Genomic DNA, 27,136 nt, shown 5'->3' with positions numbered 1-27,136 from the left:
GGGCAGAGGTACCTTGCCCTTGACATAGGGGTTATAGGAGGAGGAACAGGTTTGTTAGTGAAGACAAAGAGCTTAGTTAAGTTTGACAGGCATACGGATCATTGAGTGCAACTCTTTAGTAGGCAGTTAGAACTCACTAATTATTTTAATTGACCCTTCTTTGACTCTACTCTGTCTTTTGTACCTTATACATAATCTATCTGCAAATCCTGTCACCTTTACCTTCAAAATGTATTCAGAATCCACCCATGTCTTCTCACTACCATTCCTACATCAATGGTTCAAGCTCCTGCGTCTTGTCTGGACCATTGCAGTAGCCTCCCACTGGCCTTCCTGCTCCACCCTTACCCACCAGAATCTGTTCTCAGTGCAGTCCCCAGAGGAAGCCCTTTAAGTACCATTCCAAATAAACCACTCCTCTGGCATCCAGTAGCTTCCCATCTCATTCTACCTAAAAGCCAAAGTCATGACAGTGGCGTAAAACATCTTATTTGATCTGATACCTCATTACATCTCTGAGTTCATCTCCTATAACTTGTCCCTGATTTGTTCTACTCCAGGTAGCTTAGCCTCCTTGCTCTCCCCAGCTTTCTGCCATCTGAGGGCCTTTGCTCCTTGTTTCCTCTGCCCACAGTGCTTTTTCCTCAGATACTTGTCTGCATATTCCCTCACTTCTTATGTCTTCGCTTTAAGTGTCACCTTCTCAGCAAAGCCTTCCCCCTACCCTCCTGCTTGGAACTCCTTTTAGTCTTTTCCTACTTTGTTTTTCTTCATAGCATTTATCATTATATAACATTCTCTTTTTCTATTTTGCTTATTGCCTGCCTTCTCCTATTAAATGGAAGATCCACAAGGGCAGGAGCTTCTCTTCTTGTTTTGTGCACTGCTGCAACAATTACAAAGTCAAATGACCGAAGAGACTTGCAGGACTTCACAGGATAAAACCACCGAAGGCTTTTGTTTCAGCAAGAGAGAGAAAGCACATACAAATGCAAAGAGATCCAAACTTCCAGGCATAGCTTCTAGGGCCCTTTCTTAGTTGCACAGGACATGCTTTGTCTCTGGATTATGAGCTACCAAGATATAAGTGAGATACACTGGCCTGGGGAGTCAAGGCACAAGTTTCCTGAGGGGTCTTTTATAACCCCACTGGTAAATCAGGTGAAACCAGCAATCTGTACATTTTTAATAAACAATATAAATAAACTGATATGGACTGCCTCTAGGGGACATTAAATAGCATAGTATAATAATTGACTAGTTAGTATATTTCATCTCATCTTAGCCAAGGTCACTCCCGGACATCCAGGTGTCCGTGGAGATAAGCATAGAGCTACCACAAACCAGCTGCAAGTTAACGGCTCTATCTCCAACTGTAGAATAGTGCTTAGCATATAGTTGCTCAATAAATAGGTGTGGAATGATTGAGTAGAAAAATGAATGAATCTTTTCACATTTTATTTTTATTTCTTTTCTCAACTGTTGTCTCTTTACTAGTTTGCCGGCATAAAACATATGGTTGATGCTTGAACAACGCAGGGGTTGTTATGATCCCCTGCATAGTTGAAAATCCACATAGAACTTTTGACTCCTCCAAAACTTAACTACTGATAGTCTACTGTTGGCTGGAAATCTTACTGATAACATGATAGTCAATGACCACATATTGTGTATGTTACATGTATTATATACTGTATTCTTACAATAAAGTGGGTTAGAGGAAAGAAAATATTAAAATCATATTATAATCAAGTAATTTTTATTTTTTATTACCATCAAAAGATTTTTCGTTCTAACTAAATTCTTAACTTTTCAGAATTTCATATGGTAGATGATCAGTTGGAATATTAAATTTAAAGCATGTTTATGGTGTTTTAACATTTCAATACAACTGATTAGTTTTTTAGAATGTAATTAAAGTATATGCATAGCCCCAAATAGTTTTTAATTTTGTGGTGATACACCAAGAATATTAATGCCAATTTTATAAGTGTAAACATTCTATAAAGAAACTAACCAATTTTGTTGGATTTGTTTTTAAAGGTGTTAATTAATCTTCGCAACCCAAATTATGAAAATGGTGATTCACTTAGTTTCAGGACCCATTTGGGTTTAATCCAAGTACCTCTGAAAGTAAAAGACATCCCTGAATTGGTAAGTATAGGCATTTCAAAATATTACATATAGTAGAAGACAGCCATTAGAAAAATATTTTAGTGCAGCATATATCTAAAGCAACAGGACTGTCTGCTCATTAAATAAATTAAGTGAAAGGTTTGTGTTTTATTGTCAGTATGTTTTATAGACAGTGAGTTGCTTTGCTGGTAGGACTAAAGATGAGCTTTCATGGACCTATAAATGTATTTGCTTTTTTCTCATTTTAATCAACAGCATAGATTTATAAGACAGTTTGTTGGGATTCAGATGCGTGATCTATGGCAATAAAACTCACTGAAACAAGTTGTGAATTTTATTAAAAAATTTTAAAGAACATACATTTTATTTAATTCAGCCAACCTTTATTAAGCTTAACAAGATGACGCACTGAGGGAGATAAAGGGAAGGGAAGATGAGGTAGAGATTGTCTTTGCTCTGGAAACTATTACATTTTGGTGAGAAAGTTAGTTTTAAAATAGAGCAATTATAGAAAGGTGGGGAGAATTCCTGATGGTGGAATTAGGAAGTTATCACTCCTTTTGCTAATCACCCCAAAGCAATAAGGAGCACAGAACTATAAATACTGCTTTTGGTGAAACTAGGAAACAACTTATAACTCTGTTAATGTATTCAGTTGGAAAGCTGATAGGAAAATGATAAATGACTTAAACATGAAAGAAGTTCAAGTCCAAATGCCTCTCTCTAGAAGATGGGAGATACAGATGAGAGACATGCCAATAATCAGTTTATCTTTCAGCTCTGTATCAACCTTTTTTTGCTCTGCTTTATTATGCTGGAGCTAGATCTTACAAACATTCCTCTTTTGCTAACTGGCTTGATGTTAGGCTTTATCAGTAGAGGGTTCTGGAGGGCACTGCAGACCATAATAAGAACAAGGAGCATCCCTTCCTGGTTCCTATATTCGGAAGGCAGCCGATTAGCATGAAAAAGCCTGCTCCAGACTGCCCTCTAGCAAGTTTCTTCACCCGCCCCAAGACCCACATGCACATTTCCAGGGTAGCCATTCTCTCTCCTTAAAAGACTGAATCTGGGGCACCTGGGTGGCTCAGTCACTTAAGCATCTACCTTCCACTCAGGTCATGATCTTGGGTCCTGGGATCGAGCCCCATGTTGAGCTCCCTGCTCAGTGGGGAGCCTGCTTCTCCCTTTCCCTCTGCCCCTCCCCACTGCTTGTTCTCTCTCAAATAAATAAAATCTTAAAAAAAAAAAAAAAGGACTGAATCTCATGGAATCTAAAATAGAAAGCAAACAAAAAAAAAACAACAGAAATAAACTCACAAATACAGAGAACTAGTGGGTGTCAGAGTAGGGAGTGGTGGGGAGATGAGCAAAATAGGTGAAGGGGTTAAGAGGTACAAACTTCCAGTTACAAAATAAATAAAGTATGGAGCTGAAAAGTACAGCATAGAGAATATAGTCAGTAACAGTGTAATAACTTTGTATGATAACAGATGGTAGCTACAACTTACCATGGTGAGCATTTTCTCGTAAAAAAAAAAAAAGTCTGAATCTCAGTCTTGAGGGCAGGGGAGACCCTTTCCTGAGTTCTTAGTTCCTTCTTGGTTCTCTCTTCATCAGTCTAAAGTCATAGTTGCTTTTTGTATTCGCTAATTCTATTTTTTCCTGTTCACATTTCTGGTATGATTTCTATTTTCTGACTGGACACTGACTGATACAAGAAGCAAGATTATTTTCTCCATAGAACTTTGGAAAGGCTTAAGAATTGGAGACACCGCATGTTATAGAAGGGCTTGAGCCATAGGTTTGAATATGAGACTGTGTGAAAGTCTATATCAGGAGAGAGTAGACCCCCAGACTCCTACCACCTTGCATATTCAGGTGACTCCTCCTTCTCCACGGGATACCAGAGATATATTCATGAGAGAAAAAGAATCAGAAAGGCTAAGAATTCAGAGACTTCAGATTTAGAGCAGTACAGGAATGAGATGCTATTTTGAAAACAGAGAAATTAAGTGAAAGTTGACCAAATCATGAGACTAATACCGTCATCCCCTACCTCCATCACTGTGCCTGCTCAGTTCTCTCCTTCTACTGCACCCTGTACCCCATCCTTGCAGACACAGCTTCGGTCAGTTGCCTCATTCCTAAATATGACTGACCAGCCTAGGATCTCCAGATATTTGAAATCTTCCAATTTGAAAGGCAAGAACCAAAGAAAAATAGCCAATTTAGGGAATGAATGCTTATTATGAGCACTAATAATTGTTTTAGATTTGGAGTTACATTCACACTCACAGGATACAATAGGTCATAACCTGGCATCGGGTTCACTTAGATTTGTAGAATAGTTCAGGACAGAAAACATAGCATGTCTGTGTATCACGTAGATCTTCACTGGGAGTCCTTATAGCAAATCCTATGCGACTTCCCAGCCCTGACAAGGAATGCATGCAATTGGAAGTGACAAAGTTACATAGGCATGACATAGGGAAGTCATACACAGTAGAAACTGTTTCTTGTAATGCACATGAGCATAACTTCCAAGTCCTGTCAAGAGATACCACACCAGGCAGCTAAGGCCTGTGTTTTCCAATATATTTTTATAGTCCTCTCACAGTCTTCCATTTCAAATGTAATTTATCATCAAGGGTCATATTTTTTTCAGTAAAGTACATTGCTTAGTAATATAGCTGGCATTCCTTGCCACAATGTGTGTGTCTGTGTGTATGTGTTCTGTGTGTGAGATCCAGAACATTTTCAGGGCAACAGTGCTGGGAGAAGGTAAACTCAAGGTCATCTTTACATGGACAAAGAGGTTAGCCTGTTAAACATTTCTTCCCAATAGAAGACTTAAACCATTAATATTCTCAGAGAGAAGATACTACTCATGAAACAAGAATTACACAAGAACAGAGTTTCATTAAAACAACAAAATAAAACATAAAAGAATGAGAAAGAACATTCAGGAATAAAAAATATGGTAGGAGTGTTGAAAACAAAGGTGAGGAAATCTCTGTCAGAAGACAAAGCAAAAGCAAAAAGCCAAAGAGATGAAAAATAAGAGGGAAAAGATTTTTTTTTACCTAGATATAAATCCAGAAGGGCTAACATCTGACTAGTAGAAGTTCCAGAAAGAGAAAACAGTGGTAAAGGAATTCTTAGAATTCCCAAGACCTGAAAGATAGGAATCTCTGGTATGAAAAGGCCCACCCACTTTCCAGTGCCATGAACGAAAGAGGACCCATTTCAAGCCCCCTGAAAAGAAGACTTTAAAGACTTTTTATAGAAGGAAAACAGAATACATAAAAAGTGTCAGGAATTAGAGTGGCTTCTGACCTCTCAGCAGCAAAACTGGAAGACAGAAGATTTTGAAGTAATCCCTTTAACAATCCAAATGATTTCTAGCCAAGAATTCTATATGTAGCCAACTGTTGATCAAATGTGAGGTTGGAGTAGACATTTTCAGATGTATGTGGTCTAAAATATTTACTCTTATTTGGTGAACTATTGGTAGAAAGCCTCCAAATCAAGCTCATAAACAGAGCAAAATAGGGGACCCAGGAAGCAGGGTTCCAACCCAAGAGAAGAAAAATTTCCAGAATGAGAGTGAAAAGAAGTTTCAGGGCAAAGGGTGGGCAATAGGACCAGAGCACAGGGATTCCAGATTGGAGCAAGAAGTGGAAGGTTCCAGGATGAATGCCTGCAAGAAAAGTTTGACCACATGCAAATTTATATTGTGGAGGGTCTTTTCAGAGTTGTCGAAGGGTATAGAAAGATAAATGATTAGAAAAAATTGTGTATGTGAAAAAATGATTTAATTATGAGGTGCATATACAAAAAATAGTACAACAAAGGAAGCATTATAGCATACTACATGGCTCACCAGTGAATAATATTTAAATAGTCATAATGCAAACACTTAATATGGATTTAATCAAGAATTGATATATAATTATATTGGAATGATGGAGTAAAAGACTGTACCTGAGCTAAAATCCTTAATTACAATAAAAAATCAATAGGTATCTGAAACTGATAAAAACAGCAATATATGTTACTTGAAATATGGAAATAAATACTAGAAAAAAAGCTGAAAGTGGTTGTCCCTGGGTAGTGGCTAGTTACCATTGTGTGTGCGCCTATGTATGTATGTGTGTGTGTGTATGGCAGAGGATTGTACAAGATAAGGAGCTGCTATTTTGTTGTGACATATTTTTAGCTAATTTGACTTTTTTTTATTATGTTCAATTAGCCAGCATATAGTACATCATTAGTTTTTGATGTAGTGTTCAATGATATATAACACCCAGTGCTTATCACCACACATGCCCTCCTTAATGCCCATCAACCAGTTACCCCATCCCCCCACCCACCTCCCTTCTGTGGACCCTCAGTTTGTTTCCCAGAGTCCAGAGTCTCTCATGGTTTGTCTCCCTCTCCAATTTCTTCCCATTCAGTTTTCCCTCCCTTCCCCTGTGGTCCTCCACACTATTCCTTATGTTCTACATATGAGTGAAACCATATGATAATTGTCTTTCTCTGCTTGATTTCTTTAACTGTTTGCTGTATGTGGAGACAGTATAGCATGATGGTTAGTTGATTAGATTCCAAAGCCGCCTAATTGGGGTTTAAAATTTTTGCTCTGGGGCGCCTGGGTGGCGCAGTCGTTAAGCGTCTGCCTTCGGCTCAGGGCATGATCCTGGTGTTCTGGGATCGAGCCCCACGTCAGGCTCCTCTGCTATGAGCCTGCTTCTTCCTCTCCCACTCCCCCTGCTTGTGTTCCCTCTCTCGCTGTCTGTCTCTATCTCTGTCGAATGAATAAATAAAATCTTTAAAAAAAATAAAATTTTTGCTCTGCCCCTTACTGGCTATGTGAACTTGGGCAAGTTTCCTTGACCTTGAGCTTTAGTTTTCTTATTTGTCAAAGAGAGATAATAACATCTTACAGAAGTATTGTATAGATCAACAAGTTAAGATGTAAATTATGGAGTGAATTGTGTCCCTCAAAAAGATATGTTGAAGTCCTAACCTCCAGTACTTGTGAATGTAACCTCATTTGGAAATAGGGAAATAGGGTCACTGCAGATCAATCAAGTTAAGATGATATCTCACAGAAATAAGGTAGGCCCTAAATCCAATATGACCAGTGTTCTTATAAGAAGAGAAGAAACATAGGAGAAATAAGAGAGTTTCTTAAGACAGTAGAGGCAGAGACTGGAGTTAGGCATCTATAAGCCAAGGAATACCTAAGGTTGACAGTGATGAGGGAGCAGAAGGCTGGCTAAAGACAAAGCATAAACTGACACCCTGCAGCCTCCTCCCACCCCCCACTCTTGGGTGGGACATGTGTGACATTCTTCCAGGAAACCCCCAACCATCTTAATGCTAATGACTTGCTAGAGGGAAAAGCAACCTTATGTTGACAACCACAAGGCCTCTGATATCCTGAGAATCTTCTTTAACATATGAAAGTACTTTCTCAACCTCCCTTTTTCCTTACCTCCCCCAACCCGATAGTATATAATCAGCCACCCCTCACAACCCCGGGCAGCAGCTCTTTCTCCCATGGGTCCTGTCCCCGTGCTTTCATAAACCACCGTTTTGCACCAAAGACGTCTCAAGAATTCTTTCTTGGTCGTTGGCTCTGGACTCCACCCCACTGAACCTCACCTATATTCCAAAATCACATCACCAGAAATATCAGAAGCTAAGAGAAAGGCTTGAAACGTATTTCCCCTAGAGTCTTCAGGGAGAGCACGGACTTTAATGCCTTCCTAGAGGGGTAAACAACTTTCACTTGACAATGGCAAGGCCTCTGGTATCCTATGAGTCTTCTTTAACATATGAAAGTACTTTCTTGAATCCTCCCTTTTTCCTTACGTCCCCCAAACCCGTAGTATATAATCAGCCACCCCTCACAACCCAGGGCAGCAGCCCTTGATTCTAGCTTCTAGAACTGGGAGAATAAATTTCTGTTGCTTAAAGCCACCCAGTTAGTGGGACTTTTTTTTTTTTTTAATGGAAGCCCTAGGAAACTAAAATATAAAGCATATAGATGGTACTTGAAACTTAGTAAGCAGTATATAACTTAATCATTACTATTAAATCCTTAATAAAAAATAATTTTTAAGAAGTTATTTTCTTAAAATGTTAGAAGTCCTGTTTGTAGTAGTTTATACAAAGTGTACAGAAGAGGAGGGTGGCGGATTCTTCTGCTGGAAGTGGTAGTGATGTTGTTGTGGAATATAGGTGAGGTTCAGTGGGGTGGAATCCGGAACCCACGACCAAGAAAGAATTCTTGAGACACCTTTGGTGCAAAATGGTGGTTTATGAAAGCACGGGGACAGGACCCATGGGAGAAAGAGCTGCTGCCCTGGGTTGTGAGGGGTGGCTGATTATATACTATGGGTTTGGGGGAGGTAAGGAAAAAGGGAGGATTCAAGAAAGTACTTTCATATGTTAAAGAAGACTCATAGGATACCAGAGGCCTTGCAATTGTCAAGTTAAAGTTGTTTACCCCTCTAGGAAGGCATTAACATGAATATAGTTGGGAACTTCCTGGATTCCTGGAAGTATCTGTCTATGGCTTGTAAGGTATAAAGACATTTAATTGTATTTACATTCCCTTCTGGAAGCTAGGTTATTGATAGAAATGCTTTGTTCTTGTAAACTGCTAAAACATTTGTAAACTGAGGGAGACTCAAGTCTTGCTGGATTGTGGTGTCTATAGGTTAACGATTTCTTTTTCCTTCAGGGCAGCCAGGAGTGCCTGAGGAATGTCATGTACACCCCATGGGGGCGGGGAGGTTGTGGGGTGTCAGTTTCTGCTTTGTCCTCAGCTTGCCTTCTGTTCCCTCATCATTAGGAAGACTTCTTAGAGGTACTGCCATTTGGACTAGTTTGAAGGAGTTTGCTAGGTAAAGAAGCAGGGAAAGGATACAGTATGAAAAGGTTTAGCATGTTCGTGAGTGGGACTAGTTATGTCTTCCGTCTGTCTGAGGGGGTCTGGAGCTGATGTAGATTCATTCTTACCTATTGAAGAACTGAAAGCCTGTGGTTAATTTTCAAAAAACTTGTGTCTATACCCACTAAGAGTATGGTTAGTCTTTCTCTTCCTGCTGTGACTAGGGCTAGCTGTTCCTGCCTTCCTTGAGTCATGTGGCCTGGTGATATGATTCCAACTCCAGGATGCATGGTTTATTTGAGACCCTGGTCTGTGTGTATGAGTATTGAACTTGGTGAGGTTCACTGAGTCAAATGACCCTATAGTAGATGGCTTTCAAACCTAGTTTACAGTGTTATGTAGACTCATCCATGCTAAAAGGACATTTTTTAATAAACTGAAATTTATTAACTCTAAAGTGAAATTGTCGACTCATTCCTATTTACTGATTCAGTCACATAGAGGCAACAGGTTGGAAACTCGAGCTCAGCAGGGTGAGTCAGTATTTATGGAGCCCCTCTGCTCTGTGTCACTTAGCACACTGTACTGGGGGTACAAATATTTGTAAGACACTGTCCTTGTCTTGCAGGAGCTTCAGGTTAGTGGGAGATGAACAGTAAAAAGATAATTTCAATATGATGTTGATGAGGGAGCAGAAGGCTAGCTGAAGACAAAGCATAAGCCTACACCCTGCAACCTCCCCCATCCCCCCATCCTGGGTGGGATATGTGATGTTCCTCCAGGAAGTTCCCAACTATCTTCATGTGAATGCCTTGCTAGAGGGAAAAGCAACCTTAATTTGACAATGGGAAGGCCTCTGGTATCCTGTGAGTCTTCCTTAGCATATGAAAGTACTTTCTCAACCCCCCTTTTTCCTTACCTCCCCCAACCCCATGGTATATAATCAGCCACCCCTCACAACCTGGGGCAGCAGCTCTTTCTGCCCACGGGTCCTGTCCCCGTGCTTTCATAAACTACCATTTTGCACCAAAGACGTCTCAAGAATTCTTTCTTGGTCGTGGGCTCTGGATTCCACCCCGTTGAACCTCACCTATATTCCAAAAACCACATCAATATGATTTTATGCTTTGCTGGTGGTTTATAAAAGGTAGTATGTATAGCATAGAAAGTTGTTTATATTAGCCCAGAATATCAAGGAAGGCATCCCAGAAGGCCTTGTATCTTGGGTGAATTTTGAAGGAAACCTGGGATTCAGGTCTACTGACGTCGAGTGAAAAATAGTACAGAGCAGCGAAATAGAAAATGAATGTTCAGAGTTCTGTTTCTGTGCCTTAGCATAAGTAAAATTCTCCATTTTGATTAGAGAAGCTAGTATTGACATGTTTATTGGATCTAGGTCCCTTCTGTAGTATGAAGGGACTACTCTTTAGTCATTAAAAATGGAAGCATAAATTGAAGTGGTTTTTAAAAGTATATATAAAAATCAAATTTAGTTAAAAATTGAAGTATAACATCAGTTATTTAAAATCGATACAAAAATGAAATGAGTGTGCATGTTAGGCTGGATAACTGTCTTATGAGGGGCAGAAATAAATCACTAACTTAAATAATAATACATAATTATGAGGGATTAAAACTAATTCCATCTTTTAAAGGAGAAGGAAGTTAGGTTTTAGCAATTAAAATAACAAAACACTGAGGCAAATATTAATAGAAATATTTAATTAGTTAGGGAATAAAAATAATGTGAATAATATGGGGTTACTTATTTAAAAAGTAACAGACAAACATTATTACTTTTCCTAGACATTACTAGATAACTGGAGGAAGTCTGGAGAATAAATCTAATTTGTTCTTAGTTTAGCAGAACACTTGATAGTCTAATTTTACTTAAAAATTAATTTAAGTTGTTTGGATATTTGCGGTGTTTAGTTGATTAAAAGTGAAGTACAGTACCATGGAAAACAGGTAGAGAATCATATACGTAATTTTAGACAATGAATTTCGAAGATAAAATTGTTGAGGTCTACACACACTGTGCGTGTGACTCAGGAAAGACTTGAATGTTATTAGTTCTTTACTGAAAAGTATAATTATCATGTCTTACTTTACTAATTAGTCTATTACTTAAAAAGGCAAAATTTGACTAATGCATTACTCTTGAAAAGTTCAATAGTATCCTCTTTAAGAGGATATTTGAATGAAGCAAAGATTCATTTTACATTGTGATTTTTTTAATTTAAACTAGTGTTTGGAGGAGGCTGATTTTTTTTAATACTGTGTAGCAAAGTCTGGGATGTATGTTAATTCTATGTTTGTTATTTTTCAGAAAGAATTCTTTGTAGAACTGGGCTTAACTACAGGACAGCTGGGTATAGATGATTCTACACAAGTGCCTCCTGGTGAGTGTTTCTTCCATAGCACATATAATTAATGACAAATGAGAGTGCGTTGAAGGCTCATCTTGTCATTTCCAAATTAATCTAGTAATTTTTTTATGTCTGAAAACCAAGCATACTTTTTGCTTCTCCTTGATTGCTGTTAATTCTTGAATAGAATTCTGTATGTTGTAATTACCAGAATTCAACTAGATTTTGTCTTTTTATTTGAAGGTCTTAAATTTTGAAAAGTCATTAAACATACTTAAGTCATTTTGTTGGCAAAATTGTCACCAGCAGCACTCATGTTTTCATTTACTGGCCATTACTATCTATTTTTATTACTGTTTGTATCACTAAGTTAATTGTATACATATATTCTACCTTGTATAAACTTAGGCTATAAAATTAGTGTCTTTTAAATCTTAACCAAACAGAAAATTTCTCCACCTTTCCTTTTTTTGTGCATAAATACAATGCATTTTTCATAAAAGACCAGATTGATTGGTATTTAGCTATAATAAACAAGAAATAAAAATTGACTTAAAATATGGATGCCTTTATTGTAGTGGAATTCTTCTAGTCTTTCCTCCACCACTGGCTAGGTGTGTGACTTGGACAAGTCACTTTACATTTCTGGACTTGTGTCTTTCTCTATAAAATAAGGAAGTTGGCTATTTCTTAATAACAATAATAATAATAATAAATATAATCAAGTCATTGAGTACATACTGTATGTTACATGTGTGTTATCTCATTTTAACCCCAGCAGCTCTAGAAGGTATGTACTATTACCATTTTTAAAACTTTATTAATGTATAATGCATATAGAAAAGTACAGGGGCGCCTGCCTGGCTCAATTGGTAGAGTGTGTGACTCTTGATCTCTGGGTTGTGAGTTTGGGCCCCATGTTGGGTGCAGAGTTATATTAAAAAAAAAAAAAAAAGGAAAAACACATACATCATAAGAGAATGGCTCATTGCATTTTTATGAATTGGACACACCTATTAAAATAGCACCCAGATCAATAAACTGAAACCCCCTCCTACCCTCTTTCAATCTTTATTCCCTTTGTCAAAGATAACCACTATTCTGATTTCTAACAGTATAGATTAATTTTGCCAATTCTTGAACTTCATATGAATGGAAGCATACAGTATGTGCCCTCTGATATTTGACTTCTTTTGCTCCACATTATGTTTGTGAGATTCAGCCGTATTGTTGTATGTATTTGTGGGTAATTTTTTTGCATGACAGTGTTCTACTGTATTAATGCACCACACATTTATTTAGCCATTGTACTGTTGATGAATATTTGGGAAGTTTCAAGTTTGGGGCTATCACAAGTAAGGCTGCTGTGAACATCCTAGCATGTTTCTCTTGGTGAGCGTATGTATACGCCTCTGTTGAGTATACACATGGGAAGACAATTTCTCTCTCCTGGGATTTGCATAAGTTCAGCTTTGGTAGATAATCTCCAAAGAATTTTCAAAAATGGTAGTACCAGTTGACATTTCCACCAACAAGGTATGAGAGTAGACGTCCTTGCATGCTTGCTAATGCTTGCTGTATGCCATCTTCTTTGTAGTCATTCTGGTGGCGTATAGTTATAGTGCATTATGGTTTTAATTTTCCTTTTTTTTTTTTTTAAAGATTTTATTTATTTATTTGACAGAGATAGAGACAGCCAGTGAGAGAGGGAACACAAGCAGGGGGAGTGGGAGAGGAAGAAGCAGGCTCCTAGCGGAGGAGCCTGATGTGGGGCTCGATCCTACAATGCCGGGATCACGCCCTGAGCTGAAGGCAGACGCTCAACCGCTCTGCCACCCAGGCGCCCCTATGGTTTTAATTTTCTAGTATCATGTGAGGTAGAAGTATTACTACCATTTTAAAGTTGCTTTCATGTTAAGTAACTTGCCCAAGGTCTCAAAGCTAGTAAGGTCTAGAACCAAGATTCAGAACTAAACAGTGAGCCTCCAAAGTCTGCCATTATATGCTACCTCACCTTCTGACCCCTTTGATAGTCCTTTTTTATTTTATAAGAAGATATCAGATATCTTACAGAATAAGATATTGCTATGGTTTAGACGTTTTTGTCCTGAAATATTTTGAAGTTCTAATCCCCAAGGTGATGGGATTAGGTGGGGCCTCAGGAAAGTGATTAGGTCAGGAAGGTGGTCTATCAGTGCCTTGTGAAAGAGCTCTCTAGCTCCTTCCAGCATGTGAGGATACAGAGAAAAGTCAGCAGTCTGCAGCCCAGAAGAGGGCATTCACCAGAGCCCAACCATAAGGACACGCTGATATTGGACTTTCTGTCCCCAGAACTGTAAGAAATAAATTTCTGTTATTTATAACCCAGGCTGTGGATGTTTTACTGTAGTAATCTGAACAGACTAAGACAGATATCTTATATTTCTGTTCATGGCCAGTGATAGCCATATATATAACAAAAGGAAAAGAAAATAATATAACCTTGAGTGATATTTATGTTTTTCACTTTTGGAATAATCCTTAAGAATTGCTTAAAATTATTCTAAATCCTGTAGTAGCTATGCTTTAGAAAACCTAATTGTTTTCTTAATCTAGAGTAGTTCTTTCTTCTTTGATTCACTTGTAATACAACAAATGTGAGACCCTGCTAAGGGCCAGAGACTAGTGAACACATAGATGTGACATAATCTTACTCTTGGTGAAGATACAGTGGAAAGTAAGATTCAGATAAGAATCAATGTGGAATTTGCTAATATTACCTACAAGGGGTGGTTGGAGCAGAGGAAAGAACACTGCATCTGCTAGAGGAGGCTGATAGTCTCTTTAGTTGATGCAGTTTTTATTCTCTACTCCTCAAAGCAGGACTGCTAGAAATTGGGAGGAGGGAATCAAGTGCCAAGATGGTCACCAGGTTGCCAGGGGACCCAGGCTCTACTTACCCAGTCACATGTAAGTTCATGGCCCTTAACACACAGTTATCCCATTCATTAGAAAAGGCAAACTAATCACTGTTGTAGAATCTAACAAATCCAATTAACAGCTCCTCCTTTCTCAGCTGATGGGGAGAAAGAGGAAGAAAGGAAATTGAAAAACTGGTTTTCTCTGGGATGGGGAGAGGAGCTAAAATCTTTCCCTCGCATAGTTTCATAATCTTTTTTTTTTTTTTTGGCTCTAATTTTTGAATAACATTTATAGTAGTATAATGTACATACTGAAAAGGACACAAATCCTAAGCATACTGATCAGTGAATTTTTATGAAGTTAAAACACTGGTGAAACCTCTGACTAGGTCAAGAAATAGAGTATTACCAGGATCCCAGAAGCCTCCAGATAAGCATCTAGACTGTACCACCTCCAGGGGTAACAACTATCCTGACTTCTAACATCATAGATTAGTTTTGCCTATTTTTTACTTTATAGTTATGGGATCATACAATTGATGATTTCTGCTATTGATGGTCATTTGAGTTGTTCCCACTATTTCGTTATTGCCTGTAGTGCTGCCATGAATATTCTAGTATATGTCCCTCGGGGCACATATGCACACATTAAGGTGTATACCTGATGTGCATACATCCAGTGTTAGTAGGTGCTGCCAGTTTTCCAAGTGGCCGCACTATTTACATTCCCATCACCTTTGTATGAAAAGTTCATTTGCTCCATTTCCTTTGCATGTAGAATTGTCCATCTTTCATTATACCATTGCTATGGGTGTGTATTTCATAATGGTTTTAATTGCATTTCTCTGATGACTAATGTGGTTGAGCCTCTTTTCATAACTTCACTGATCCTTTGGATCTCCTCTTTTGTAAAGAACCTGTTCACATGTTTTGCCTATTGTGTCAGAGAGTTGTCTGTCTTTACCAGGAGTTCTTTACATGTTCTAGATACAAGTCCTTTGCCAGGTATACGTATTGCAGATATATTCTCCCATTCTGCGACTTACCTTTTCAGTCTCAATGGTGTCTTTTGACGAGTAGTTTTTTTTTTTTAATGTGGTTTAATTTATTGAGTCTTTTCCCATTATGATTGGTACTTTAAAAGCAAATCTTTGGGGTGCCTGGGTGGCTCAGTCGGTTAAGCACTTGACTCTTGATTTTGGCTCAGGTCATGATCTCCAGGGTCTTGGGATCCAGCCCCACATGGGGCTCCAACCTCAGCATGGAGTCTGTTTGAGATTTTCTCTCTCCCTCTCCCTCTGCCCCTCCCCCTGCTCTCTTGCACTCTCTTGCTCTATTTCAAAATGAATAAATAAGTAAAATCTTTTTTAAAAAAGCAAATCTTTGTTTCTCCCATATAATCTTTTTAAATGGCATTTGTATAGTGAGATTTTACCTATAATAGCATTAACACTTTATTTAGCTATGCTTTCATGGAAGATTAGAGAGCAGAAGGAGGGCTTTGCAAATGAAGCTATCCAGATGAGTAGACATGTTTCTGTTTTGAAAAGATATTCTGTTTTATTTTAACAAAGGGAAATTAGTTATCAGATTTTTTCTTCTGATTAAATGTACTTAACTCATTTTTAATTTCCGTAAGCTTTAAACAACTTAGAAAAAAGATTTTTCTACGTATAAAGATACATATTCTTGTAGTTCTTTATAGAGCCATTCAGCTTTAAAACAGTATCTATAGCAGAAAAAATATACCTAATATTGTTCTAAACAATATTGATTGTTTGATTATATTTGTGTCTAATAATTTTATTTTATCATTTTTAGAACTTTTTGAAAATGAGCATGTACGTATTGGGCAAAAAGGTAAGCTTTTGATTATACTCATACTTTCTGAAAATGAAACAGTCTGAAGTAAATGTCTACATTCTGTACCTCCAGCTGAAATCCAATCTCTGAAAAGTTAAAAACCTAAAAAAGGGTAATATTTACTTGTGTAGTTAATATCATGGGAATTTTTATAAAGAGGAGAAATGCATCATTTTGGCTTCATCAATAAATGTTAGATAAAGAAGTACACAGATGGTTCACTAAAAAGGAAATAATAAATGCAGACACACATTCTTCAATAATGTTACCTTACTCCATTCAGCAGTAGAATTTCATTTTAAAATCAAAGAGGCAGGCTGTCTCTCTGCTGTGCCCACACACTTCTCATTACCGTTAATGGGAATACGGCTCTGCATCAGGAGAAGCTATCTTTTGCATGCTTCTGGACTGTTCACAATGGTAAGACTTAATAACCAAAGCGGCTCTTAGTGTTCTGGGGAATGATTTTTCCCTACCTTTTGAAGATTCTTTTCCTTGTTTTTATAAATCTTCTTTTGTCTTTGAAATACGAAGTACAGGTAAGTCTTTGTGTCACAAAGTACCTTCTATGGCAATTGTGTAGTCATGTTTTAAACTCCCTAGTTCAGTTTTTCAAAATCATATTTATTCAAGACTTCATCATTTTTCCTTCATATGGTTGACATTTGCATTAAACACAATTGCAAATTAAAGAATATGTCTCATCTCTTTTTATTTTATATTACTCCTTTATTTCTTTAGGCTATGTCATTTTCATTTAGTATAAGCTTTTTTTTTCCCCTTTTAAGAAGAAAATAATAAGAAAACATTGTGTCAGATAAATATCAACAGTTGTCTAGTATATCTTTTGCTGCTTTTTTTTGCTTTGTTTGTTTGTTTGTCTTGGGAGAGCCTTTATTTCCAGACTTACTAGCTGGTATTTTCAAAGACAATTAAAATGAAAATAAAAGCAAAAAGATAATATATTAATTTTGTGAACTTGGCTGCTTACAAATAGTTTTTGGCCTTCTTAAAGGTTATCAGATCTTTTTATTTTTTACCTCTTTTTTTTTTAAATCTCTCTTTTATGTTGATTTTGGCAGATAGCTAAGAAGTCATCTAATAGATTAGTTATCTTACATCCTTTATAATTCTTTTTTTCTTTTTTTTATTATGTTCAATTAGCCAACATATAATACATCATTAGTTTTTGATGTAGTGTTCAAAGATTCATTAATTGCATATAACACTCAGTGCTCAACACCTTTATAATTCTTTTTTTTTTTTTTAAAGATAACACCTTTATAATTCTTAACCATAATACTTCAAATACCACACTACATCCAAATACTAGAACATTCATGACTTAGAGAATATGCATAAGAAGTTTGAGTTTTTTGTAAATATGACTTTATTTGATCATGGAATCCAAAGATTGTGTGTGTGTGTGTTTGTGTGTGTATATATACACACACACACACAGCTATAGTTAAAGCAAAGTGATTTCCAGATACCTGCATTAAAAACTTTTACCAGATTAGGTAGAAGGTGGGAGAATTTAAGGCTTGACACGTATAGGGCTGTAAACAGGGCCACATCAAAATTCAGAGAGTAAAGGAAGGTTGTCAAGACATGATGTAATGTTAGATATAAAGATGAAATGTTAGCTTCCCCAAAGATTTTTAGTTAAGGATTTCAGTGTTATTTCTTACATTATGAATTTTCTAATGAAATTTTTCTATACTTTTGACAGTTCTAGCAGAACAAGATAGTGCCGCTGCTCAACAGTATATCAGACAAGGAAGCCCCACAGCACTGAGAGCAGAATTATGGGCTCTCATTTTGAATATTTCCAGTCAACCGGAGGTAAGAAGAAAAAAGGATGGGCCAAATTTGAGCTGTTAATATTTATTCTTCAACGACCAGTTATTCAAAATAGAAATATTTTTGTTTCTTTTTTTCTCTACTTTGGTTTCTTAATCTAATATATTTACCCCCTCTTCTAATTTCAAAATCACTGTAGTTTTGAGTTCTAAGACAAGATTAACAGAATTTAATCACTTTGTGCTTAACATAAAAGTTTTTGTTATTGATAATTAGTTGGATACTTTAAATTTACAGGTATGAAAACCAATAAATAAAATTGTTAGAAAGGGAGTCATCCAGTGGAGGTCAGTGAAGACATCTGGTAGAACTGTGTTGTTAGAATAGAGAGAAATAAAAAAGGACTGCGCAGTATATGTAAATGAGCCTTTTCTCCCTACAGTTAGTTTTGAAACATGCACTATTTTTATGGTTCTAAAAACAGACATATTATATGGGAATATTATTTTTCTAAGAACATTTTATTTTAGGAAATACAGTGAATATGAAGAGAAATCACCAACAGACAGGTAATAGATTCAGTAAGGAGAATTATATAAGACACTGATTCCTTTTGAAAAAAAAATTATTTTTTTGCTTTAAGCCCATTAATCATATAATCCATCCACTTGAAGATTTTAATAAGCAGCAAACTAATACTTCCCTTGCCTAGTCCTTAAAAGCATGGGTTTTGGAATCATATGGACCTGATTTCAACTCCTACCTTACTCAACTTATTTGAAATGAGCCATTGAGCAAGTTAAATTTCTTGAAAGCTCAAGTTACCTGTACTTAAATATAGGTAATAATATTTGTATCATAGAGTGGTTGTGATTAAATGAAATAATGTGTGTTAGTCTTCTAACACAGTGCCTGACACAAATGGTCACCGTTAATGGTAATAATAAAATAATACTTACATGTTGCAATTATTATGTTACAAATTAATTATAATGCAGTTTTTAAGAAAATTAAATATCATTAATACTATTATAAAAACTACACCTCTAACCTTTGCAAATTATATACTTGTGTGTATGTGTGTGTTTTAAATCTCCCCCCATGAACAGCACCATCAAAAATTACTTCCTTTTTGAAAGAATAATTGTTCTGATTTATTTCAGAGAAGTTTTAGACCAAATGATATTGCTGATCTTTTGTGGTGACACTAGAATTAACAGTTTACAGAACAGACGTCGGGTGTGTTGGGCAGTTTTTGTGAGTGTTCAGCTCTTGGAAAAGAGATGGTAACTCTTGTTCTGATCTAATCGTGTAGATAGATGACCTACCAAGTTCTCTAGTCAGGAGCTAGATAACAAAATCTGTCTCTCCAAAGGAACTAACTGCTGCTATTTTAGAAACAAATTTAACATTTTTCCAGAAGTCTCACCCTAGAATAAAAGTAGTGGTCCCAGATAATGATTGTTATAATATTCAAAGGCAGTTTTTACAAAACTTGAATTTTGGAGCTAGTAGTCATCTTAATTTTTAAATGCAAAATGGCAAGTTTGTAAATAGAAATTAATATTTTCAGAAAAGCAATCTTGATTTTACTGAATAAAAACACTTTTTATCACATGCTTATTTTCAGCTATAAAAGTATGACCTCAGCAAACTGGAACAAACAGTTCCAAAATAATTGTTGTAGGTAGTACATTAGAGGGAGAAGGGGGGGAAGAGAGGGAGAATGGTTGCTTCTTATCAGGGATACTTTATCAGAACTTTTTGTTCAATTACTTTTCAATCACTTAAAATAAGCTACACATGCAAATGCATCATAATTAAGGAGTTAGATAAGTGGAATATTTCACATTTTATACCCATAAGGATATTTTAAATCTTACCTCAACAGAAAAACTGGATATAATGCTTTAAGTTCCTAGTAATTACTAGAACATTACTAACTTTGATTTTTTTTCTCTTATTAAAAAATATGTGATAAGTTTAAAAGGATTGCTTTTAGAACAAGGACTAGAACATTACTAACTTTGATTTTTTTCTCTTATTAAGAAAATATGTGATAAGTTTAAAAGGATTGCTTTTGTATATTTTCTTTTATGCAAATCTCTAGGTGTATATCAAAATATCTATATTTAGAAAACATTCGTATTTTAAACGTTTTTGCTCAATTTCAGTTTGCTAATTAAAGAATACAGGGGGCGCCTGGGTGGCACAGCGGTTAAGCGTCTGCCTTCGGCTCAGGGCGTGATCCCGGCGTTCTGGGACCAAGCCCCACGTCAGGCTCCTCTGCTGGGAGCCTGCTTCTTCCTCTCCCACTCCCCCTGCTTGTGTTCCCTCTCTCGCTGGCTGTCTCTATCTCTGTCAAATAAATAAATAAAATCTTCAAAAAAAAATAAATAACATAAAGAATACAGAACATTTTTCTATACTTTGCTCTAGGTACTCACTTACTGATAAAATAGCCAGGGCTAGTATTAATATTTAACATTTTCTTTAGTGAGTTCATAAGGTTCCCCACAGCTTTCTGCAGGTCGAAAACAACTCCTGACCTTCCTAGATTTTCCTGGTCAGCTCATTTAATCTTCACAGTGCCTGTTTCTGACCTTCACTCTCCTCAACACTTCTTTTCAGAGTCTTAGTAAAACACCTCACCTTCTCCTACCCCGAGAAAACAGAAATCATGCTAAGAAACTCATTCAGATTCCTTCTACCAAACCTGTAAACTTAACTGCATCAGCACCTGTTCATGCCTCCTCTGAAAGAAAAGTCTATGCTGGCGGCATTTACTTCCTTAAAATCATTCATTACTCAGTCTACCATAGTCCTGGCATACACCCCGCTACATGACTATAACTGCCCTAGCTAAAGTCACCAAGGAGCAATGCACACATTTTAGTCTTTACGTCTACGGTGTTTAATACCCTTGCCTGCTCTGCCCTTGAAATATTCTTGGTCTTTAATTTAGTTCGCCCTGTTTTCTTAGTTCTTCATTCTCTTGTTCTCTCTCTTTTGTGTGTGTGTGTCCATTTGAGTTCCTTTTTTAGACCTTAAGGGCTTGTATTTCTAAGAATTCCATTTTGATTGTCTTTTTATTCTATACATGTTTCCTGGACTGTCTCATCCCAAGTCACTTACTCTGTAATGTCTTTGACTCTGTGTTCAACCAAGCTCTCTCTTAAGCCTACAACTTTTATTTCCAGTTGCCTACAGAACTCCGATATGTGGGGGCGCCTGGGTGGCTCCGTCACTTAGGCATCTGCCTTCGGCTCAGGTCATAATCCCAGGGTCCTGGGATGGAGCCCCCTGTCAGGCTCCCCGCTCAGTGGGAAGTCTGCTTTCCCCTCTGCCTCTGCCCTTCCCCCTGCTCATGCTCTCTCTCTCAAATAAATGAGTAAAATCTTAAAAAAAAAAAAAAGAACTCCAATATGTGTTCTGAAATTATGCCAGACTCACAATGTCTAAAAGAAAAGGCATAATCTTTACCTCGATGTGTTTGTGGTCGTCCAAGAGATGCTCTATTGTCTCTCTTTGCACCACACAGTTCTCTTCCTGAAAAAAACCTCAGACTCTTGTCTGCTTGGAGACTCCTACTCTCTTTCTTTTTTCTTTCTTTTTTTAAAGATTTTATTTATTTATTTGACAGAGATAGAGACAGCCAGTGAGAGAGGGAACATAAGCAGGGGGAGTGGGAGAGGAAGAAGCAGGCTCATAGCGGAGGAGCCTGATGTGGGGCTCGATCCCATAACGCTGGGATCACGCCCTGAGCCGAAGGCGGACGCTTAACCGCTGTGCCACTCAGGCGCCCCCCTACTCTCTTTCAAACACAGTTTATTCCATCACCTTTTCTGAGAAGCTTTTCTAACGTTCTCTCCTACCTTATCTTCTCCCAGCTCCATCACCATTACAATTAGATACTTCCTTCTCTTTTCTGGTCATCACCAGGGAAGGAGCAAACGCCTAAAGACAGAAAATCGTACTATACTTCTTACTCTTTCTGGCTGCCGCTCTTTCTAGGTTGAGTGCCTGAGGACAGAGATTTTTTTTTTTTTCTCTTCACCATCTGTGAATGTCGGTATCTTGTACAGTGTCTAGATGTTTAATGAACTATAAAATGTTAGGAATGTTCTTTGAGGTCTTTCATTTCCTAAGAGTACATTTCCTTTTTTTCTTTAGTTAAAGAGGTGGTGTAAGTCTACATAAAATACCAAACAAATATATATACTAAACTTTAAATATTCTCTGATACTAAAGATTTGGGCTACTTTGTTTTTCAGAGATTGTTTTTTATAATTATAATTTATTACTCTTAAATATCTATATTACTAGAGCTTATACAAATACTCTTTAACAATATCCTGTTATATTATTGGTAATCATTGCATTCTATAAATGCTTATGTATTTTATAGAATAAAATTAAGCTATTACTATAAAAATCCTCCCTTATCCCTATAACATTGTTATAATTTCAACTCTCCTATCCACATTTTTCTTTCATTTTATGTGGATAAATTACACCAAAAATTGTTGAAACCAAACACCATAGCCTGGAATTAGGAAGACTAGTTTTGTCACTAGCCAGTTCTGTAATGTTGGCTAAGGCAGTTAACTTGACCAGATCTCATTTTCTTAATGTGCAAATAAGGCATATAGACTAGATATTTCCAAGGTCCCTTCTAGGTCTCAAATTCTCTGATATGTTTTTCTTTTCTCTAGAATTAAAAGTAGATTTTTGTCGGTAGCACTGTTACATGTCAAGAGTTATAGGTGTTGAGTTATTCACAGCATTTTGAAGATATATTTCTTTATGAAAGCATACTGCACTAAAATTAGAATTTTAATGACTTGTTTTTATTAAAGTATTTATTAGCTTTCTAGCATTGGTCATGAAGAATGTTTATTATTAATTTATAATAAAAAGCATTACAAATGCAATTACAAATTACTATTTAGAATAGCAATTAAAATGAAATTCCCTGTGGGAATTTCTGAATTATAGGCAATAATATAGTTTGCAGTATATTATTACCTAAAGAAATATTTTCTTTGATTTTACTTCACTTTTTTATGTTAATATAAATGTAAACCTAAAATTTTAAAAAAAGCAAATTAAATAAATAATAATAAATTGAAATCACTCAAGGTGCCTGGGTGGCCCAGTCAGTTAAGTGTCCAACTCTTGGTTTCAGCTCAGGTCATGATCTCAGGTTTGTGAAATCAAGCCCTGCGTGGGGCTCTGTGCCCTGCGGGGAGTCTGCTTGAGATTCTCTCCCTTTCCCTCTGCCCCTCCCCTACTCATGCACGTGTGCTCTCTCTCTCTCTAAGTAAATAAATCTTTGAAAAATATAAAAATAAAATCACTGAAATCACTCAAACTAAAATTATTAAGACTTTATTTTTTAGAGCAATTTCAGGTTCATAACAAAACTGATAGGAAGGTACAGAAATCTCTCATATACCTGCTGTGCCCCACATATGCATCGTCTCCCCAGTTGTCAACATCCCCTACCAGAGTGGTACATTTGTTACAATTAATGAACTTTTATATTGACATATCGTAATCACCCAAAATCCAGCATTCACCTTAGGGTTCCTCTTGGTGTTGTACATTCTAAGGGTTTGGGCAAATGTATGATACAGAGGATTTTAACTGCCCTAAAAATCCTCTAAAAATATTGTATTCATCTCTTCCCCTCCAGTATGCTAGTGATTACTGATCTTTTTACTGTCTACATAATTATGTCTTTTCCGGAATGTCACATAGTTGGAATCTTATACTATACAGCCTTCTCAGATTGGCTTCTTTCACATAGTAATATGCATTTAAGGTTCCTTCATGTCTTTCAATGACTTGATGGTCCATTTCTTTTTAGTGCTGAATAATATTCCATTGTCTGGATGTATCACTGTTTATCCATTAATCTACTGAAGGACATCTTGGTTGCTTTCAACTTTTGATGACTATGACTAAAGCTGCTATAAATATGAGTGTACACATTTTTATGTGGACTTAAATTTTCAACTCCTTTGGGTAAATATGAAGGAGTAGGATTGCTGGATTGTATGGTAATAGAATGTTTAGTCTTGTAAGAAACCACCAAATTGTCTTCTAAAGGGGCTGTACCATTCTGCACTGCAGCCAGCAATGAGCACAAGTTCCTGTTGCTCCACCTCCACCAGCGTTTGATATTGTCAGTTTTCCAGATTTGGGCCATTCTGGTAGGTGTGTAGTGGTAGTTTGTTGTTTTAATTTGCATTTCCCTGGTGACATATGATGTGGAGCATCTTTTCATATGCTCGTTTGACATCTGTATATCTTCTTTGTTGAGGTGTCTGTTAAGGTCTGTTAAGCTCTTTAGCCCATTTTCTAATTGAGTTATTTGTATTCTTATTCTTGACTTTTAAGAGTTCTTTGTATAGTTTGGATAAAAGTCCTTTATCAGATGTATCTTTTACAAATATTTTCTCCTGGTCTGTGGCTTGTTTTCTCATTCTCTTGACATTGTCTTTTGCAGAGCACAGGTGTTTAATTTTAATGCAGCAAGCTTATTCATTATTTCTTTTTATGAATCATGTCTTTGGTATCATATCTACAAAGGCATCACCATACCTAAGGTCATCTTGGTTTTCTCCTATGTTATCTCCTATTAGTTTTATAGTTTTGTACTTTGCACTTAGGTCTATAATCCATTTTGAGTTATTTTTAATGAAGGGTCTAAAGTCTGTATCTAGATTAATTTTTTTGTGTGTGGATGTCCACTTATTCCATCATTTTTTATAAAGATTGTTTTTTTGTTTTTTTACTCCTTCATATTACCTTTGCTCTTTTATCAAAGATCAGTTGACTTTATTTATGTGGGTCTATTTCTGGAATCTGTATTTTGTTCCATTGATTTATTGGTCTGTTCTTTTGCCAGTACAAAATTGCCTTGATTACTTTAGTTTTATAGTAAGTCTTGAAGTTCAGTAATATCAGCCCTCCAACTTTGTTCTTCTTCAATATTGTATTGATTATTCTGGGTCTTTTACCTCTTAATAGAGACTTTAAAATCTCCTCCTTCTCCTTCAATATTGTGTTGGCTATTTTGGGTTTTACCTCTTGATATAAACTTTAAAATCAGTTTGTCAATATCCACAAAATAATTTTCTGTGATTTTGACTGGGATTTCAGTGAATCTATAGATCAAGTTAGGAATAATGCACACCTTGAATCTTGACAATATTGAACATGGAATATCTCTCCACTTATTCAGTCTTTCTTTGATTTCATTCATCAGAATTTTGTGGTTTTGCTCATATAGATCTTATACATATTTTGTTAGGTTTATACCTAAGTTGAAATTATTCTTTGGGGCTCCAGTGTATATGATATTGTGTTTTTAATTTCAAATTCCCCTTGTCCATTACTTGTATGTAGGAAAGTGATTAGCTTTTGTATATTAACCTTTTTATCTTGCCACCTTGCCGTAATTGATTATTAGTTCCAGGAGGTTTTTTTGTCAAATCTTTTGGATTTTCAACATAGAAAGTCATACCATTTGCAAACAAAGACAGTTTTATTTCTTTACTGTCAACCTGTATACTTTTAATTTCCTTTTCTTGTCGTATTGCACTAGCTAGAACTTCCATCATGGTATTGAAAATGGTGGTGAGAGGGGACACCCTTGCCTTGTACTTAATTTTAGGGGAAAGCTTTGAGTTTCTCAGGATAAAGATTACATTATAAGTTTTTTGTAGATATTCTTTATCAAGTTGAGGAAGTCCCTCTCTGATTCTAATTTATGAGAGTTTTTATTATAAATGAGTGTTGGATTTTATCAAATGCTTTCCTTTACCTATTGATATAATCATGGGTTTTTTTTTTCTTTTTAACCCGTTGGTGTGATAGATGACATTAATTGAATTTCAAATGTCAAACCAGCTATATAGACCTCAGGTAAATCCCATGTTGCCATGGTGTGCAATTCTTTTTATACATTGTTGGATTCAGTTTTGCTAATATTGTTGTGGATTTTTTTTGTCTATGTCCATGAGTGATATCAGTCTGTATTTTTCTTTTCTTTTGTTGTTTTTGTTATTAGGGTAATGTTGACCTTGTAGAATGAGTGAAGAAGTATTCCCCTGCTTCTGTTTTCTGACAGAGATTGTAGAGGATTGGTAGAATTTCTTTCTTAAACGTTTGGTAGTGAACCCCTCCGGGCTTAGTATTGTCTGTTTTGGAAGGTTATCAATTATTGAATCAGTTACTTTAACAGTTATAGGCCTATTCAGATTGTCTTTTTCTTTTTGTGTGAATTTTGGCAAATTGTGTTGTTCATATAATCAGTCCATGCCACCTAGGTTATCAAATTTGTGGGTATACAGTTGTCTATAGTATTCCTTTATTATCCTTTTAATGTCCATAGGATCTGTAGTGATGTCCCCACTTTCATTTCCAATATTAGTGTTTTGTGTCCTTTATCTTTTTTTCTTAGCCTGACTAGAAGTTCATCAGTTTCATTGATTTTTTCAAAGGACTAGCTTTTTTTAAAAAAAAGATTTTATTTATTTATTTAGAGAGAGAGAGAGAGCTCATGCGTACATTCCCACATGTGAGCGGGGGAGGGGCAGAGGGAGAAGGAGGGAGAATCTCAAGCAGACTCCCCACTGAATGCAGAGTCCAACATGGGGCTTGATCCCATGACTGAGATCATGACCTGAGCTGAAACAAAGAGTCAGATGCTTAACCGACTGAGCCACCCAGGTGCCCCAGAACCAGTTTGGTTTTGGCGATTTTTCTCTACTGATTTTCTGTTTTCAATTTCATTTATTTCTGCTCTAAATATTATGATTATTTTTTTCTGCAAACTTTGGATTTAATTTACATTTCTTTTTCTAGTTTCCTAGGGTAGAAACTTAGATTATGGATTTTAGATTTTTCTTGTTTTCTAATATATTCATTCAATGCTTTTATAAATTTATCTTTAAGCACTACTTTCAGTGCATCCCACAAATTTTCATAAGTTGTGTTTTCATTTTCATTTAGTTGAAAATATTTTAAATTTATCTTGAGTTCTTATTTGACCCATGTGTATGTTGTTTAATGTTCAAGTATTCGGTCATTTTCCAGCTTTCTGTTATGATTTCTAGTTTAATTCCATTGTGATCTGAGACCAGACG

At 36.4% G+C, this 27,136-nt stretch overlaps 1 protein-coding gene across 5 annotated transcripts in view; it reads left to right on the top strand.

Annotated features, from left to right (window-relative positions):
• The window catches only part of TBC1D19 (TBC1 domain family member 19), a 153,770-nt gene that overhangs the window by 59,705 nt on the left and 66,929 nt on the right, over positions 1-27,136 (top strand). For all 5 annotated transcript variants that reach the window (XM_011231146.3, XM_011231144.3, XM_002924299.4 and 2 more), the window contains 4 exons: positions 2,044-2,154; positions 11,373-11,445; positions 16,134-16,172; positions 17,908-18,020. In XM_011231146.3, coding sequence (XP_011229448.1) covers positions 2,044-2,154; positions 11,373-11,445; positions 16,134-16,172; positions 17,908-18,020 — 336 coding nt within the window. The remainder of the gene's footprint in view (positions 1-2,043; positions 2,155-11,372; positions 11,446-16,133; positions 16,173-17,907; positions 18,021-27,136) is intronic.

The sequence above is a fragment of the Ailuropoda melanoleuca genome, chromosome 11 (assembly GCF_002007445.2).
Source record: "Ailuropoda melanoleuca isolate Jingjing chromosome 11, ASM200744v2, whole genome shotgun sequence".
Taxonomy (NCBI): Eukaryota; Metazoa; Chordata; class Mammalia; order Carnivora; family Ursidae; genus Ailuropoda; species Ailuropoda melanoleuca.
Note: the sequence above shows the minus strand (reverse complement) of the source record. Positions and strands in the feature narration are given on the sequence as shown.